Source organism: Chiroxiphia lanceolata, chromosome 27 (genome assembly GCF_009829145.1).
Source record: "Chiroxiphia lanceolata isolate bChiLan1 chromosome 27, bChiLan1.pri, whole genome shotgun sequence".
Classification (NCBI taxonomy): Eukaryota; Metazoa; Chordata; class Aves; order Passeriformes; family Pipridae; genus Chiroxiphia; species Chiroxiphia lanceolata.
In genome coordinates, this window is record NC_045663.1 from 549,627 (window position 1) to 565,267 (window position 15,641).

At 58.6% G+C, this 15,641-nt stretch overlaps 1 protein-coding gene across 3 annotated transcripts in view; it reads right to left on the bottom strand.

Moving 5' to 3' along the window:
* Nucleotides 1–478: 478 nt before the first annotated feature.
* SBNO2 (strawberry notch homolog 2) overlaps nucleotides 479–15,641 on the bottom strand; it is a 47,074-nt gene continuing 31,911 nt past the window's right edge. For all 3 annotated transcript variants that reach the window (XM_032712150.1, XM_032712149.1, XM_032712151.1), the window contains 21 exons: nucleotides 15,204–15,321; nucleotides 14,686–14,791; nucleotides 14,334–14,487; nucleotides 13,773–13,949; nucleotides 13,042–13,139; nucleotides 10,871–10,953; nucleotides 9,773–9,961; nucleotides 8,643–8,818; nucleotides 8,122–8,253; nucleotides 7,757–7,892; nucleotides 7,288–7,400; nucleotides 6,717–6,788; nucleotides 6,344–6,452; nucleotides 5,994–6,068; nucleotides 5,506–5,649; nucleotides 5,238–5,332; nucleotides 5,025–5,117; nucleotides 4,681–4,812; nucleotides 4,399–4,475; nucleotides 3,801–3,991; nucleotides 479–3,504 (listed from right to left, as the gene is read on the bottom strand). In XM_032712150.1, coding sequence (XP_032568041.1) covers nucleotides 2,957–3,504; nucleotides 3,801–3,991; nucleotides 4,399–4,475; nucleotides 4,681–4,812; nucleotides 5,025–5,117; nucleotides 5,238–5,332; nucleotides 5,506–5,649; nucleotides 5,994–6,068; nucleotides 6,344–6,452; nucleotides 6,717–6,788; nucleotides 7,288–7,400; nucleotides 7,757–7,892; nucleotides 8,122–8,253; nucleotides 8,643–8,818; nucleotides 9,773–9,961; nucleotides 10,871–10,953; nucleotides 13,042–13,139; nucleotides 13,773–13,949; nucleotides 14,334–14,487; nucleotides 14,686–14,791; nucleotides 15,204–15,321 — 3,018 coding nt within the window. In that variant the 3' untranslated portion in view covers nucleotides 479–2,956. The remainder of the gene's footprint in view (nucleotides 3,505–3,800; nucleotides 3,992–4,398; nucleotides 4,476–4,680; nucleotides 4,813–5,024; nucleotides 5,118–5,237; nucleotides 5,333–5,505; nucleotides 5,650–5,993; nucleotides 6,069–6,343; nucleotides 6,453–6,716; nucleotides 6,789–7,287; nucleotides 7,401–7,756; nucleotides 7,893–8,121; nucleotides 8,254–8,642; nucleotides 8,819–9,772; nucleotides 9,962–10,870; nucleotides 10,954–13,041; nucleotides 13,140–13,772; nucleotides 13,950–14,333; nucleotides 14,488–14,685; nucleotides 14,792–15,203; nucleotides 15,322–15,641) is intronic.

Genomic DNA, 15,641 nt, shown 5'->3' on the forward strand with positions numbered 1-15,641 from the left:
ACCCCACTCTGGGGTGGGGGGGGCTGTTTTTGGGAGCTGCCCCCCAGCCTTGGCCCAGATCACTCCCTGGGGCTCACCCCATCCCACCTCCCGTGGGATAAGGGGGCCGGCAGTGCCCGGGCGAGACATCCCGGCACCACGGCAGCTCCTGGGGGAGGAACACCACAGACAGAGGCTCCTTTATCTGTGTTTGCCCAGCAAAGCCGGGCAGGAGCTGCCTCATCCAAGGCCAGTACCCCGGCTGGAGCCACCAAGGATCCTCCTCTGCAAGGGCAGTGGCTTCTCCCAGGGAGAGGGGGAGGCTTGGGACAACAGCCCTCAGTGCCACCGAGATGACACAGGAGATACAAAGTCCAGCTGCCAGCAGGACCCTGACCCAGGGATTCCTGATCCAAGTCCCACTGGGATCTTGGGGCAAGTTGGACAGACAGACAGACAGACAGAGCTGGGACTTAGAGAAATCTCACATGTGGCTTCTGTTCCATTTTTACTGAGCAGAATGAAAAATTATCCTTCTGAGGCAAGTAGAAAATTCAGGAATGATTAGTCCAAGGCACGTATTCTAAAAAAATCTCTTTACATATGTACAGCTCCATCAATTATAAATACACATAGAAACCAAAGGCAAACAACAAGCAGATTAAAAAGTGCCAACAAAAAGGTATCAGGGAAGAAAACAGGGACTCATTAAAAATACAATCAGTAGGACAACAGCAGAATAATTTAGTTAAAAGATAATGTTACATATTATTAACCCTGACAAAACACAGGATTGGGGCAGGGAAGGGATTCCTTGAAGGTGCTCTCTGTCTTCCCAGAGACCAGGGAGGGAGGATTGCATATATTTTAAGGTTAAGGTCAAAGCCACCAGGTAAGGCTCCGGTGATGGCAGAGGGTGCCCAGCGGGGAGTTCCCCCTCGTTATTCCTGAGTTTCAGCCTCTCTGAGCTGCGTTTTCCTGGCGTCTTTTTCCCTCCTTGCTGAGAATTCAGCCCCGAGCCAGATGCAGGAGGGTGCAGCCAGGGCCTCTCTGCCATGGGGAGGGCTGGGACGTGCTTTAAATAGGGGAGGGTCTGGGGAGGGGCAGCCTGGCTCTGCCCGGCCCCAGGGACGCTGCTGCGGGTGAGAGGAGCAGAGCTGGGGGAGAGCAGGAGCCCCCCGGGGCAGCAGCAGGGCAGGGGGGGCTCCCCCCATCTTTGGTGATCACTTTGAGGTAAAGGAGGTTTCCTTGGGTGCAGTGAGATGTGCCCCTGACAGCAGGGACTGACTCCAGCCCAACGGGTGGTGGGAGGCAGCTGCCAGCTGGGGAGGGGGGAAGGACAGGGACCAGAGTAACCCCAAACTGAGCCCACACGTGTGGCACCGGGGCAGGTCCGTGACCTCGGGGTGTCAGGGAAGGCAGCTCCTGCCTCGGGCACAGACCCAGAGCAACTCCCAACACCTCACGGAGCCCTGGGGGGACACGGCAGGTCCCAGCACTCTGCCCAGAGGAGGGGACACTGCCAGGCACTTGCAACGCTGACCTCTCAGGCACGGGGGACCCCAGCCCAGGCCCCCTTCCCCAGGTGCTCTCTGAGGAAGGGCCAAACCAGCCAGGGAAGGTCCCAGGTCCTTCCCTGGAAACATCCCAGTGCCACTTTTAGGAAACACCTCGATGAGTGACAGGAGAGAAAGGAAACCCAGCAAAGGGGAGGCTGGCAGAGGAGCAGCTCAGGGGAGGTGCTGGAGGTGGCCAAGGGCCAACTCTGTCCCAGAAGGAGGCAGCTGGTCCAGCTGTGGGACAGGGGGTGGGGCAGTGCTTGCAAAACAGCCTTTGCTCTTTGGTATCCGAGAGCGAGGTTGCAGCAGGAGCAGCCAAACTGTGCATCCCAGGCAGTGACACAGACAATGCACACCCTGAGCAGTGACCCTGCACACCTTGAACAGTGACCCTGCACACCCTGGGCAGTGACTCTCACAGTGCACATCCCTGAGCAGTGACCCTGACACTGCACACCCTGAGCAGTGACTCCCAGGCTGCACACTCAGCACTCACCAGGGAGCTCTTCCCTTTCAGGGCCTGGGAGTGGCTGTTTCCAAGGGCAGCAGTGGCCAGGGCTGGGCTGCCCAGTCCCAGACCCTCGGGCCGGGGTCCATGGCCCAGCCAAGGACAGTGCAGGACCAGCAGGACAGCCAGGTGAAGGGACAACATGTAACAGCAGGAAACTGGCCAAAGCATGGCTGGTCACGGCGACCCGGCGAGGTTAAAGTGCAGGACAGGGGACATGTGGCCCTTCTGCTCCGGGGAATCCCGCTGGTCCTGGCCTGGCTGAGCTCTGACAGACTCGAGCTCTGTCATCATGGGGGTGCATCCAGCTCCAGCCTCTCCCATGGAGCTCAGCAGCCCAAGGATCCTTCCCAGGAAGGGAAGGGCAGTGCAGGCAGTGTGGGGTCTCTCAGTACACCAGCTCAGCCCTACCTGAGGACAGCTGAGCTCAGCAGCTCCCAACTCTGCTGGGACAGCATTCCCTTGCCCTTCATCCCAGCCCTCTAGCACAGGCTGGGGCAGCCCAAACTGGGGGCCTGGGCTCCCACCCTTCCCTAATGGACCAGCACCAGTCACCAGGCGGCTCCAGAGCCCAGCTGTGGCCCTGCAGAGCTGGGCTGGAGGGCTGGGCAAGGCCTGGCCTGGCTCGGACACTCAGTAGTCTGTGGGGGTGGGCAGAGGAGGGGGGTCTCCCCTCAGTCCCACACAGGCACTGACCTGTGAGCAGGACTGGACACAGCAGAGCCCCTCGGCCCAGCGGGACCCGCTCGGTTTCCCCCGGGCACGTTCCACCTAAACCTGTTTCCTCCTTCCAAACCACAAAAGGGTCAGTCCAAACGGGTAGGACACTCAGGGCTCCTCAGCTCTCACCTCTGCCCCAGAGGACGCAGATCCACAGCGGCTGAGCTCCGCTGGCATTCCCGGCTGGCACTCAGAAATCCAGGTGCGGCCCGCTGAACTGGATCACGCTCTGGCGCTCCTGGGGGAGCAGGTTCTCCTGGGGGAACGTCCTCAGCATGTCCTCCAGGATCTCTCTAAAATTGATACTCCCATCTTGCTGGAGAAAATCCTCCTGTGGCTGCTGCAGGGGCGGCGGGGGGGGCGGTGCTGGGGGCTCGTGCCGTGAGGGGCCGGGGGCCACACCACCCTCCAGGCCAAAGCAAAAGGGCAACTGGTGCTGCTGGTGGGGCTGCAGGGGGGGCTCCGAGGGGAAGCACAGTGCTCCGGGCTCCGGGTTCATCACCACGTCGGGAATGCTGCTGCTGGGAGGGCTGCAGGTCAAGTCCAGGATCTCGTCCTGGCACAGGGAGGGCAGGGACAGGGGTAGCCTGGGCCCTGGCAGGAGGTGCAGGGGCAGGGAGAAGGGTGGGCCCTGCTCCCGGGCCTGGAGCAGCCGGCTGTGCTTCCGCTTCACGTCCTGGTCCATCTGCTTCAGCTCCTCCCGCACCCTGTGGACGCAGCTCTCGGGGATCTTTATCCCTGGGGGAGGAGCAGACATCAGTCCCCACAGCAGGGAAGGGATGGGGTGCTCTGGGGACAGAGGGAAGGGCAGCAGCACCGGGGGTGTTCACATGGGCACTGAGGGGACAGGCCTGGCTCGCACCCTCTGCCCGAATGTGTCGGGGTAACCCCAGCTCCCCTCCTTCCCACGGGGTCACCTCGGCAGCGGGCGCTTCCAGGCCGGAACACGTCCCTTTTTAAGGAAGGGAATCTTGGTGCTGGGCAGCTGGACCCCTTCATCCCACTCCCTCTCCCCTCCCCAGCACTTCACCCACCAACTTGCTTCTTCTTCTCCTTGGTCTTGAGGCGGACGATCTGCAGGTAGCTGCTGGCGGTGATGTCGGCCATGATGCCGGCGATCCTGCTCCACACCCGCAGCAGGGCCCCGCACAGCATGTAGTAGTGCCGCAGGCGCATGCCCTGGAAGCACTCCTTCCCCTCCTGGATCAGCTTGCAGCTCTTGTTCCTTCGGTTACCATGGGAGAAAACCACCAGGATTAGCACAGGAGCACAGCGGCTTCCCCCCCCCTCAGCCTCCCCCACTGCCACAGCCAGGGACCCCCCAGCACAGGCCCTGCCTGGGGAGGGAGGACGTGGCTCGATGACTTTAAGCTGAAAGAGGGGAGATTTAGATGGGATATTGGGAAGAAACTCCTCCCTGTGAGGGTGGTGAGGCCCTGGCCCAGGTTTCCCAGAGAAGCTGTGGCTGGCCCCATCCCTGGCAGTGCTCAAGGCCAGGTTGGAGAGGGCTTGGAGCAACCTGGGATAGTGGAAGGTGTCCCTGCCGTGGAACTGAATGGGCTTTATTTAAGGTGCCTTCCAACCCAAACCATGCTGGGATTCTGTGGCAGGCTGGGGCTGCAGCTGCCTTACCACACAGCGTGGTTACAGTTCTTCAAGGAGAAGTGGTAGCTGCTCTCCCAGTGCTCCTTGGCTTCCTCGGGCATCACCTGCAGCACAACACTCAGCATTAGGGATCTTCCACTGCCCAACACCCAGCGAAATCTGGGGCTGGGAGTCAGGACACGCCAGTGCTCCCACCATCCCTGCCCAACCACAACAGGACCCTGAGGAGCTGTGATGGGTTAGAGGGAATGTCCTTCCAACCTCCCCCAGCCCACAGCCCCCACAGCAGAGGCGGCAGCTCCCACCTACCCGCCGGTACTTCTTCTGCAGACTGTCCAGGCTCTCGGGCTGGCTTTGCTTCCCAATATTTGGCTTGTAGAGGATGAAGTTCTTCCCACGGCTCTGCTCTGCCAGCAGACAGGTGTATTTGCTGCCTCGCATCTGTGGGGTACAGCTGATGGTTACAGTCACAGCCTCTCTCCCCGAGCCCAGGTTTTTCTAAAGTAACCCCTTCCTTCCAGGAGGGAGGTTCTTGGAGGCATCTTCCAGCCCTCAGGAAGAGGTCAGACATGGAGCCCGTAGAGCCATGGCAGATCTCCCACTGGAGCCACCCCTGAGCTGAGGTGCCACTCTGGCAGAGCCCAGGGACATACCTTGTAGGAGAGGTAGAACCCTTCGTTGGCTCCTGTCAGTTTGAGCGACTTCTCATAAGCTTCTTCCCACTTTAAGCCTCTGTCGACACTGATCTGAACAGGGACACAGAGGGATTTGTAACTCCAGGGACAGGACAAGTGCCTCACAAATCCCACTCTCAGCACAACCTTGGTGCTGCTGCAGCCTAGAGCCAGGCAGAGACAGGTGCCCACCTTGTAGAACACGACCTGCCCGTCCTGCGGGTGCCCCGGGGTCAGGAAGACCTCCTTGCTCTCCTCATAGATCTCATCCACTCCTGGCGCTAAATCTGTGGAAGGAGAAAAGGCTGCTCTAAGGAAAACCCACCCAAACCACCTCCTTGGGTCTCAGGATCTGTGCTGGGTGGGGAGGCTGCAGTGGGGAACCACCCTCAGTCAGCACAGGAGGAACAGGGAACCCTGGGGTGCAGGAGGCAGAGCTGTGGCCAACCCCTCTCCATACCAAGGATGCCCATGTCGTATTTGCCCTCCTTCTTGTCCTTCTCAATCAGATAGTCAAAGGTGTCAGAAAAATACTGGAAGAGCATGTTCTGCTTGTCCACCTCCAGGCCCAGGATGCGGTTCAGGAATTTGGTGATGGAGCAGTCTGCAAGAGCACAGTGGGTCAGGGAACGTGGTGCAGCTGGGCACAGAATCCACCAGCCCCCTCAAAAGAGCCCCTCAACCAGCCCCACAATGTCCCTTCCAACAGCAGCACAGCCCAAGGGCTGTTCCTGTGGGCTGGGAGCAGCTTCAGGGCCATGGGATGTGTGGGGCCATGGGATGTGTGGGGCCATGGGATGTGCAGCACAGGCTGCTCCCACAGGACCTTCCCTTCAAGACAAACATCCTGCCCAGCTGCCCAGCCAACCCCACAAGGCTGGGTGGGCCATGACACCCCTGCCCCTTCCGTCTGCCCCCTGCTTTGGGCAGGAACAGCTCGACACGTACCCTTCTCCACCGAGACAGTGCCGTACTTCATCTGACTGCAGCAGATCCCCACGGAGATGAGCCCTTGCTTCATTTCTGAAATGGTAGAAGACACCTGGTGTGTTTTGGGATTAAGCCTCCCCTCAGCAGTCCTGTGGGGCTGCTTCCCCTCCAGCAGTGCCCATTGTTCGGCAGCTCAGCCTCTCCCTGCGCCTGGCAGGGCGACATCGTCCCACTCACAGTGAGCTGCTGAGCCAGTGCCATTTTCCTCCCTCTGTTTCCTCTCTCTGACCTTCTCCTCAGCTCTTCCAGTGTCCCAAACCTGAGACTACCGTGGCCAGGAGAAACCCTGGAGCTGGTAGTGTTCTTACCACGGAAAAAGTCGGCCTCCCGTCTCTCGTAGCTCTTGGGCACAGGAACTCTGTTCTCCATGTGGCTGAGGATCGTGGACAGGACCCTGTCCAGGGCTTTGGCCCCATACTGTGGGAGGAGACGAGAGTCACATGTGGGAGGAACTGACACCAGAGTCCTCCACCCAAGCCTGGCTCCCGTGCCCGTGGGAGCTGGAGCAGCAGGGAGCTGGGGGGAACTGGGGGGAGCTGGGGGGAGCAGCAGGGAGCTGGGTGCTAGGCTGGGCCCTGCCTGCAGGTGCCAGCAATGATCTTCCCGGCTCCAGATCCCACCAGAGGCTCTCCCAGCTCCTCCAGCCCCCTGGGCCATGCTGCCCCAGGGCAGCCCTGTCACCTTGTTCTCGAAGTTGTACTTGCTGAGGTCCCGGGACTCGGTGGCCCGTCGGTCCCCGTGAGTTAAGGCACCCTGGGAAGGCAGATGGAAGAAAACATGACTTTGAGCTGTTGCAAAACACCAGGGAAGGATGGCCAAAGGCCAAAGGAAGAGGCCAGGATGGAAATGTGCCATGGGGAGGCAGTGTTCCTCAGGGATACTGAGACTTTACCAAAGGATTGGGGGATTTATCAGAAGTGAAGAAAATGAAACAAACTCATTATTCTATTAATTATTTCATTAGCTTTTTGGGAATAAAATGTATGCTCTGGTAATAGTGGGGGAATTCCAGCATCTGGAATTGGGTTCTGCTTCCCTGAAATTCCTCCCAACGCCTTGATTACGTATTCTTCCTCACTTCCTTTCCCGAATCCCAGGATGCTAAAAGCCTTCTGCATTCCACAACTGCAATGCCTTCAGTCAGGGGTGACACAATCCCCCAGCTACACTGGCCATGCCAGTGTGAGCCCCAGCATGGAATCTCCTCAGAGGGAATTGGAGCCAACAGCCAATCCCTGCTGTGGGCACTCACCAGGCTCTCCAGGCGTTTGGCCACGATGGATGCAAACCTCCTCTCCCCTGCCAGCTCTGAGATCAGGAACACGTACTCTGGAGCAGAGACCTGGTTCGACCGGTGGGTTCGGCCTACGGGGACACGAGAACAGGGCTGGAAGGGGAGCTTGGGACGGCCTGTCTGGAGCAGGAACATAACCAGAAAAGCCAAATAACACCCGTCCTGTTCACCCTGCAGAGTCCCTCCCATGCCCCAGAGCTCAGGACTATAAGCCCGGCTCTGCCAAGTCTCAGCAGCAACAGGGTGTGTGGCTGTCACTGTGGCTCTGTCCTTTTCCCACAGAGACATCTCCTAAATGCACCTGTCTGGCTGTGGCAGGAGCCCAGCTCAGGCAGCCACCCCCCCGTCCCTCCCAGGGTGCCTGGGCTCCACGGCCTGGCTGACACTCAGGGGCAGGGGGCAGTGCCCAGGGACACCCAGCCCTCACCGAACTGCTGGATGGCCCGGTCCGCGCTCCAGGGCAGCTCCAGGGTCATGTGGACCCGGCGCTTCTGGTTCTTCACCCGTCTGTCTGCTTGGAGGGAGATCCCTGAGCTGGAGGCCTCCGAGATTATCGCTACGAGCTACAGGAGAGACAAGTGAGAACAGGGTGAGGTTCCTGGACACGTGTAAAACTGCTTCAGGAAACAGGCCCGAGCACAACAGCAACCCCGGAGCACAGAGGGATCTGGGAATCCTCGCCAGCTTCCAGCAGGTCACACCAACAGAAAGCTGCTGGCCTGAGGCTGGCGGGGCACAGGGATGCACAGGCACCCTCCCTCCCCTGAGCCCCTCAGCCTGACCCTGACTCACCTTGTCCCCGTTCATGAAGCGCTCCTTCTCCTTCAGGTTGACGTGGTCTATGGAGAGCCCCTGCTCCGCGCGGGACTCGAACACCACGGAGCCGTCGGGCCTGCGGACGACATGGCCCTTCCTGCCCGTCATCTGCACACAGAGAGGGGCTGTGAGAGGGGAGACCCACACGGCCCAGCCTGGCCATCCAGGCAGTCCTCAACAGCTTTTCTGCAGTGCCAGGGAGAGGGAACCCTCTGCCAGCAGGAACCTTATTTTTTTTACAGAAGAAATTTTTCCCTGTGAGGGTGGTGAGGCCCCGGCTCAGGTTGCCCAGAGAAGCTGTGGCTGCCCCATCCCTGGAAGTGTTCAAGTCCAGGTTGGACAGGGCTGGGAGTAACCTGATCTAGCAGAAGGTGTCCCTGCCCAAGGAACGAGATGAGCTTTAAGGCCCTTTACAACCCAAACCATTCCATGATTCTATGTTGGCCCCTTTCCCTGTCACCCTGCCACCAAAATACACTCCTGACGGTGGGGAGTACCTCAGCCACGTTCTCTGGGCCCCCAAAGTAATCAATCAGTTCATCCAAGGTGTTGAGAGGTAGTTCTTTGCCCAGTGCTTGCACTTTTGCCAGGAGGTCCTGCTTCATCTTTTCCACGATCTCCAGCTCTCTCAGGCCGTGCAGCTCTTTCTGGGAAGGCAGCATGTGAAAACTACCTGCAATGTAAACAATAAAAGCTGAGTTACCTGGTAACTGCAAATCAGAGAGGGGGAAGAAGTTGTCTCAGAGGGTTTCTGGGGGCACTATCAATGGGCAAAGACACCAAGACACCTGCAGTAAATGCTGCTGAGCACAGAGTGAATTCCCTCCGGGCTTCCCCATTTTGGTGGGGGAAGGACAAAGGGCAAATCCCTCCCGCTCACTGATCACAGCAGGTAAATGTGGATCCACCTCCCAAACCCGAGTGTGACCATCGGGACAAAATCCAGCCAAGGTCCAAGGCTGTCCCAAGCCTGGAGGGGCTGCCATTCCCTCCTGGACCCAGTGCCCCCAGTCCCAGTGCCCCAGTCCCAGTGCCCCAGTCCCAGTGCCCCCTGTCCCAGTGCCCCCTGTCCCAGTGCCCCAGTCCCAGTGCCCCCAGTCCCAGTGCCCCCAGTCCCAGTGCCCCCAGTCCCAGTGCCCCCAGTCCCAGTGCCCCATCCCAGTGCCCCATCCCAGTGCCCCGTCCCAGTGCCCCAGTCCCATTGCCCCCGTCCCAGTGCCCCATCCCAGTGCCCCGTCCCAGTGCCCCATCCCAGTGCCCCGTCCCAGTGCCCCGTCCCAGTGCCCCATCCCAGTGCCCCCGTCCCAGTGCCCCGTCCCAGTGCCCCATCCCAGTGCCCCGTCCCAGTGCCCCTGTCCCAGTGCCCCATCCCAGTGCCCCTGTCCCAGTGCCCCGTCCCAGTGCCCCTGTCCCAGTGCCCCATCCCAGTGCCCCGTCCCAGTGCCCCCTGTCCCAGTGCCCCATCCCAGTGCCCCTGTCCCAGTGCCCCGTCCCAGTGCCCCTGTCCCAGTGCCCCATCCCAGTGCCCCATCCCAGTGCCCCGTCCCAGTGCCCCGTCCCAGTGCCCCTGTCCCAGTGCCCCATCCCAGTGCCCCCGTCCCAGTGCCCCGTCCCAGTGCCCGCTCACCCTCGGCGGCACAGCCGGTGTACGTTTGCTCCACGAAGATGACGTCGTCCGTCTCCACCAGGGACTCCGGGGAGGAGTTGATGTCGCTGGGGGAGTCGTCGGACTCGGTGCTGCTGTCGTCGCTGATCTTGATGACCCCTGGGTCACACAGGCCCCGCAGAGCCTTGGGCCACCGGCCCCGCGGCCGCCCTGCACGGAGAGCCAGTGGGTCACGGTGGCACCAGCACAGGGCAGCAAGGGCCAGCTCAGAGAGAGGAGGAGGAATCCCAAAATAGCTGAGACTGCCCCAAATGACAGGCTGACCTCACCAAAACAGAGCCTCAGGGGTGGGGGGCAGTTAGAGAGGGAGGGAGGGAGAGCGGGAAAGAGAAAGGAAGAGAGAGAAAGGAAGAACAAGGCACTCCTGAGCAGGGCTGAAAGTTGGCTGCACGTGTCAGGATGGACACTGAGCAGTGCCAGCTCCTCAGAGAAGTAATCCCAGGGGACTGCTTCCAGAGGATTGTGCAGGATGTGGGAAGGTGCCAGTGTTTTGGGACATTGCTTCCAAGCACAGCAAGACGTGCCACTGCTACATGAGAGGGTTCACAGACCAGCTCCACAACCTGCCAGTGCTGCTGCCCCCTCTTCCCCCTTTCTCACATCCCACTAGAGAAGAAATCCCAAAACTCTTCTTACCTGCGGCCACAGCCAATAACCTGCAGAGAAGTGATTGTTTTCCCCTGGACACATGTAATGCCCTACGTAGGGTGTCATGGAGGAACCCTCTGGCTGCAGGAGGGTTCGGACACCAGCCAGGCCTTGTGCCATCTGCCCCCAGCCCAGGCTGAGGGGAGGGGGCACAGCCATGGGGCAGGGGCAGAGGGCAGGCCCTGCACTGGGACAGGGCAGTGGGGCAGAGCTGGAAAAGGGTGGGTGACCCAGACCTGCTGTCCTCCGGATGAAGGAGCGACAGATGTGTGGGAGGGCAAACAGAAACCAAGGAGAGCAGCAAAAAGCATGGAGTGAGGAGAAGGGCAAGAGGCAGAGAACAAGTGAGTGGCTGGGGGGGAGCAGCAGGGCAGCAGGCAGGGGCTGGGCTGGGAGTGAGGGAGCTCTTACGTTTTCTTTTAATGCCAGTTCCTTTTTCTCTCTTTCTTTTGGTTGAAGGAAAGTGCTTCTGAATTAGTGATAGAAAGACGCCTCTGAAAGTAAGATGCAAAATTTATTCCAGCTACCAGGAACATGTGCTGGTTACCAAGTACCGTGTGTGTGTTTGGGAGAGCCCCACATTCCACGGAAGAGAGGTCAATCCTGCCCCATGGCTGCCACCATGGGCTCAGCCAGCCCCGGATACGGGACAGCTCCTGGAGCCTGAGAGTGTGTCAGGGCTGCAGGACCTTCATATAGCAACCAAGAGGGAGTTTTAAATGGGAAACACTACACTGGGAAGCTGCTACATCAAAATTCCAGTAAGTCCCAGTGTCCAGCCTCTCTCCATGCCCTGAGAGCACAGACCACCACCAGGCCATCCAACAAATGTGCTCCACCAAGTCCTCTGATTCCCTGGCTGGGGGCCTGCTTCCCACAAAACCAAGTGGCTGAACATGGATCCGTAGTGGTTTCAGGTGAATGGAAAAAAAATCAGAAAAAATGAAGACCAAAGGTTTCTGTGGGCTATTCTACAAATCAAAGAGCAAATATTTAAATGCTGACTGTGTGGATGAACCCTCAGGGCAATGAGGAGGTGCTGAACAAGCTCTGCTTGAGAAAAAACAAAAAAAAACCCCTGAAAATGCAAATGTTGCAAGTGACAGGTGAGAGGATGAACATGACAACTCCCCTGGGTGAGAAAAGGGAGCCTTGGGAACTGAGGAGGGAGCTCCAGGACGCTTAGTGAGAGGGGCTGAAGGGGACAGGGACCACACTGCTCCCCCGAGGGACAGAGCTCTGTGACTGCGGTTCTGTGGCACCAAGAATGGCCCCTTGTCCCGTGTGCTGGGGTGACCCTGCCCAAAAGAACACTCACTCTGGAGCCTCCCTGCAGTGCAATTCTGCTCATTTCCTGGCACTCGCCCTCCCTGTCTCTCTGCAGACAGAGCCCTGGGCTGGAATCCACTCACAGAACAATGTTTATTTTTAACCCCATTTCTCGGCATCTTTAACCAACCACTCCTTCCCAGCACACTCCCCTCCAGAAATCCCCCGAAGTGCTGGAACACCAGGACACACATTTGGAGGCTGAGCAGATGCCAGGAGACACTCAGTGATCCGTCCAGGGCTGAGGAACACAGAGTTCCTGCCTTTGGGGCGAGGGACAGTCACACAGCGTGGGACCCCCCACTCCAGGGACCACACTGTCCTCTACACCTGAGTTCTGTGACATGGAAACCAATCCTAGAGATCAAGAGACCAAATCACCCAAGCACCTGCCAGACCTGCCCTGTGCACTGTCACCAAACTGTGGTTTGGGCTGGAGACAGCAGAGCCACACAGACCAACCCAAACCCCAGCACCAAGGGAGGAAAGCTCGGCCTAACCCAGACACGCATCAAAAGTCACTTCAGAAGAAAACAGCCCTGCACTACAAAGGAAACACAACCCAACCCCATGTCCCAGGCTTTTGTCACCCGTTGTGCAGGTTCAGCCACGTTCAGGGATGGGCTGGTGTTTTGGAAGCTGCAGGCAGGAGGGGGAGGAGGAGCCTCACTCTGCTGAGTGGGCAGCACGAGTCCTGCTGCTGGCTCACTGCTGGCACAGCCAGCTCTCCTGTTAGCCAGGATGGCCACACAACCAGGACACTGGTCCTGTCCCGTACACGAGCTCAAAGCCAACACTAGTGGATCTGAACTCCTTGGACCACTCCTCCCTTGCCCTGCTCCACTGATGCCATCTCACAGCATCATCACAGCCTTTGCCATTACAGAAGATTCTCTTGCTCATTCCTTTCGTGTCAACACCCTCATTTTCCAGAACCAGGCACACACAAACTACATCTGAGCTCCATTCCTGGCTCTCCTACACCTGCCAGGTCTTTTACGTGTGTAGAGAGTGGGATCAGGCTGTTCCTGCGAGTCTGGACCACAGGAGACGTCAAAATCCAGGATGTAGCTCATACAGTCCCACTGAAGATACAGTGCCCCATGGACCCCTCTGAGTGTCCTCTCCACGGTACAGGGGGAGGTGACGTCAAACTGCATTTCAAGAACAGCCAGTGCTCCGTGCAGGAGCTTTCCTCCCACTCCTCTGGCCTCCCACGCACCCCCAGAGGAAAACAGGGATTTTTAACTCACTCTGCAGCAGAGACAAAACGGTTGAGATGCCCATCATTCTCGTCCAGGACCTCCCTGGTGCGAGCCTCCCCCGTGGACTGCAGGCCGATGACGATGCACTGCGGGGACACGAGGGATGGCACAGGGAGGTGTCAGGGCAGGGGCACAGCTCCAGGCTAAGAGGTATTTCCCAGACCCAGGGTACTCCCCTTGAACCCTGTCCCAAACAAATCCATGCTGGGCCCGTGGCAGGGCTCCTGATGAAGAATCATCTCTCAAATCTTTCAGCATCCAACAGCCCCCTGGGCTGACCCCACAGAGAGTGACTCTGAGCACAGACCTGTGCTAGGGATCTTCTGCCTAAAATTTCCAAGGTGCACCCAGGTGCATGACAGGACAGAGCTGTGCTCAAGGTGAAGGGTCTGGTACCTCTTCTAGAATCCCAGGGTGGTTTGGGTTGGAAAGGACCTTAAAGCTCATCCAGTCCCAGCCCCTGCCATGGGCAGGGACACTTTGCACTAGCCCAGGTTGCTCCAAGCCCCATCCAACCTGGCCCTGGACACTTTCAGCTTGAACATGACCCAAAATCCCATCCCAGACCAGCCTGCCCACATCCACCACACACCAGCAGAGGGTAATGCCTCGGGAGAGGAGGCCACATCAACTCCCCAGCATCACTCATTGGGAACGTTCTGTGAAACCCGGGCACGACCATCACACGTCGGGTCAGGCTGGTGGGGCTGCCCCAGTACCTTGTCCCTGGCCAGCTCCTCCTGGGCCAGCTCCACGAGCCGCCGCACCTTGGCAGCGATGCACAGGTACTTGAAGAAGCGCTGGTGAGCTGACCAGAACTGACCCCACAGCGACTTCCGCGACTCCAGCCCGATGCAGTCGGCTGCCTGCTGGAACACCATCAAGGCCTCTGCCCACTGCAGACGACAGCGAGAGGCACGAGTCAATATCCTCATCTCCACTGTCATTCCTGCCCTGCAGGAGGTGATCAGAGCAGTCTGGGGGCTGATAATCTGCCTTAGGATCAGTGTTTATGTTGCTGTGTTGGGCTGAATGAACGCTCTGGTCATTCTCTGCACCAGCATGACAAAGCTCTGGTTTGCAAATATGAAACTTTCAAACAGAAGCAAAAAAGTAAAAGGTGGTGGTTTTTTTACATCAGCTGAGCGTTGTGTACCCCTTTGCTTTCTGATGTTTGAGGTCATGCCCACATTTACAGTCCTCAAACCCTCCCACATACCAGTGGCCATGCCCAAAGCATGGGTGAACCTCAGCCTCCCACTACAACGGGCCCAGCTCACCAGCTTGGCTGCCTTGTCATAGACAGCCTTGTACTGCTCGTCCAGCGGGATCTCCTCGATCCTGAAGGTCACCCCAGTGAAGCTGAGCTGCCGGGCAATGTACATCCCACTGACCTTCATGTCCATCGCCACGATCTCCATCGCCCCGACTCCCCTGGGAGAGGGTGGCAATTGTGGGACCCCAGCAGTGACCTGCAGTGACCCAGCAGTGACCCCCAGCAGTGACCCAGCAGTGACCCCCAGCTGCTGCCTCTGCAGCCCCAGCCCCTCCCCTGGCTCACACTGCCCACACCACCCTGGGGCACTGCCCCCCCTTCCCACAGCTCCCCCTGCCCGGGGGGACAGGACTCACCTCTTCTCAATCGCGTGCAGGAACTCATCGAAGGCTCGGAACGGGGTTCCCTCCCCCCAGATCCCCAGGCGGCTCATGTAAATCATGTTTTTTGGCTCTGAGGCACCTGTTTGGACAGAATTCACTGTCAGCAAACCCACAGCACCTGGGAGCAGTTGTGACTCAAGTGAAGAAAACTCTGAAGAGGTTGTCATTTGCCACTGTGCCTTAGGAGACCTTTCCAAACGTTTTCCTCCCTACAGTGAGTGGGAAAGTGTCACCACACAGCTGGAACAGCTGGCCAGGAATAAGCTAAACTGGAGAGAAATTAGTGTGATCTGCCAAAAAGCTACAAGTAACATAGTGATGGGGCTTGGGGCAGATCTTGGCACTCTGAGCTCCTCTCCAGCCCTGCAGCACCACTGACCTCTCCTCACACAGCCTCGTGCTCTCAGCACACACACTCACACCTCAGAGTGGCCTCCAGGTCAGAGGAGACCTGCCACTCTTCACACCCACCCCTGAGCAGAGCAGCTCACCTGTGGCACTGGCATAGACAACCCTTGCTTGAGGCAGCTTGTTCTGCAGGTCCAGCACTGCTTTGCCCATTTTGGTAGAGCTGGCGTTTTTGGCTTTGTGGCATTCATCAAACACGATCTGCAGGGGAATGTCAGTTAAGGAGAAAGGATCTATTTTCATCCCGAGGATGGGAGCAGACAGAAAATACAGCCAAGCTGCCTTCATCCAACTGAACACCCAGCCCCAGTACAGACCCACTCCTTCCCCACACATGGAACCTGTTGGCTTTGCCCAGTCCTCTGCTCCTCAGACCATAACTCATCTCCCCCTCCCTTTCCCTTCACCTCCAAGGTGTGTTTTGTCTTGTAATGCTGAGGGAGAGGAATGTGAAAAGGTTAATCCCAGCTGCTTTTTCCCCTCCTCCCCTTAACTGCATCCTGGGAGGAGGAGATCTGAGT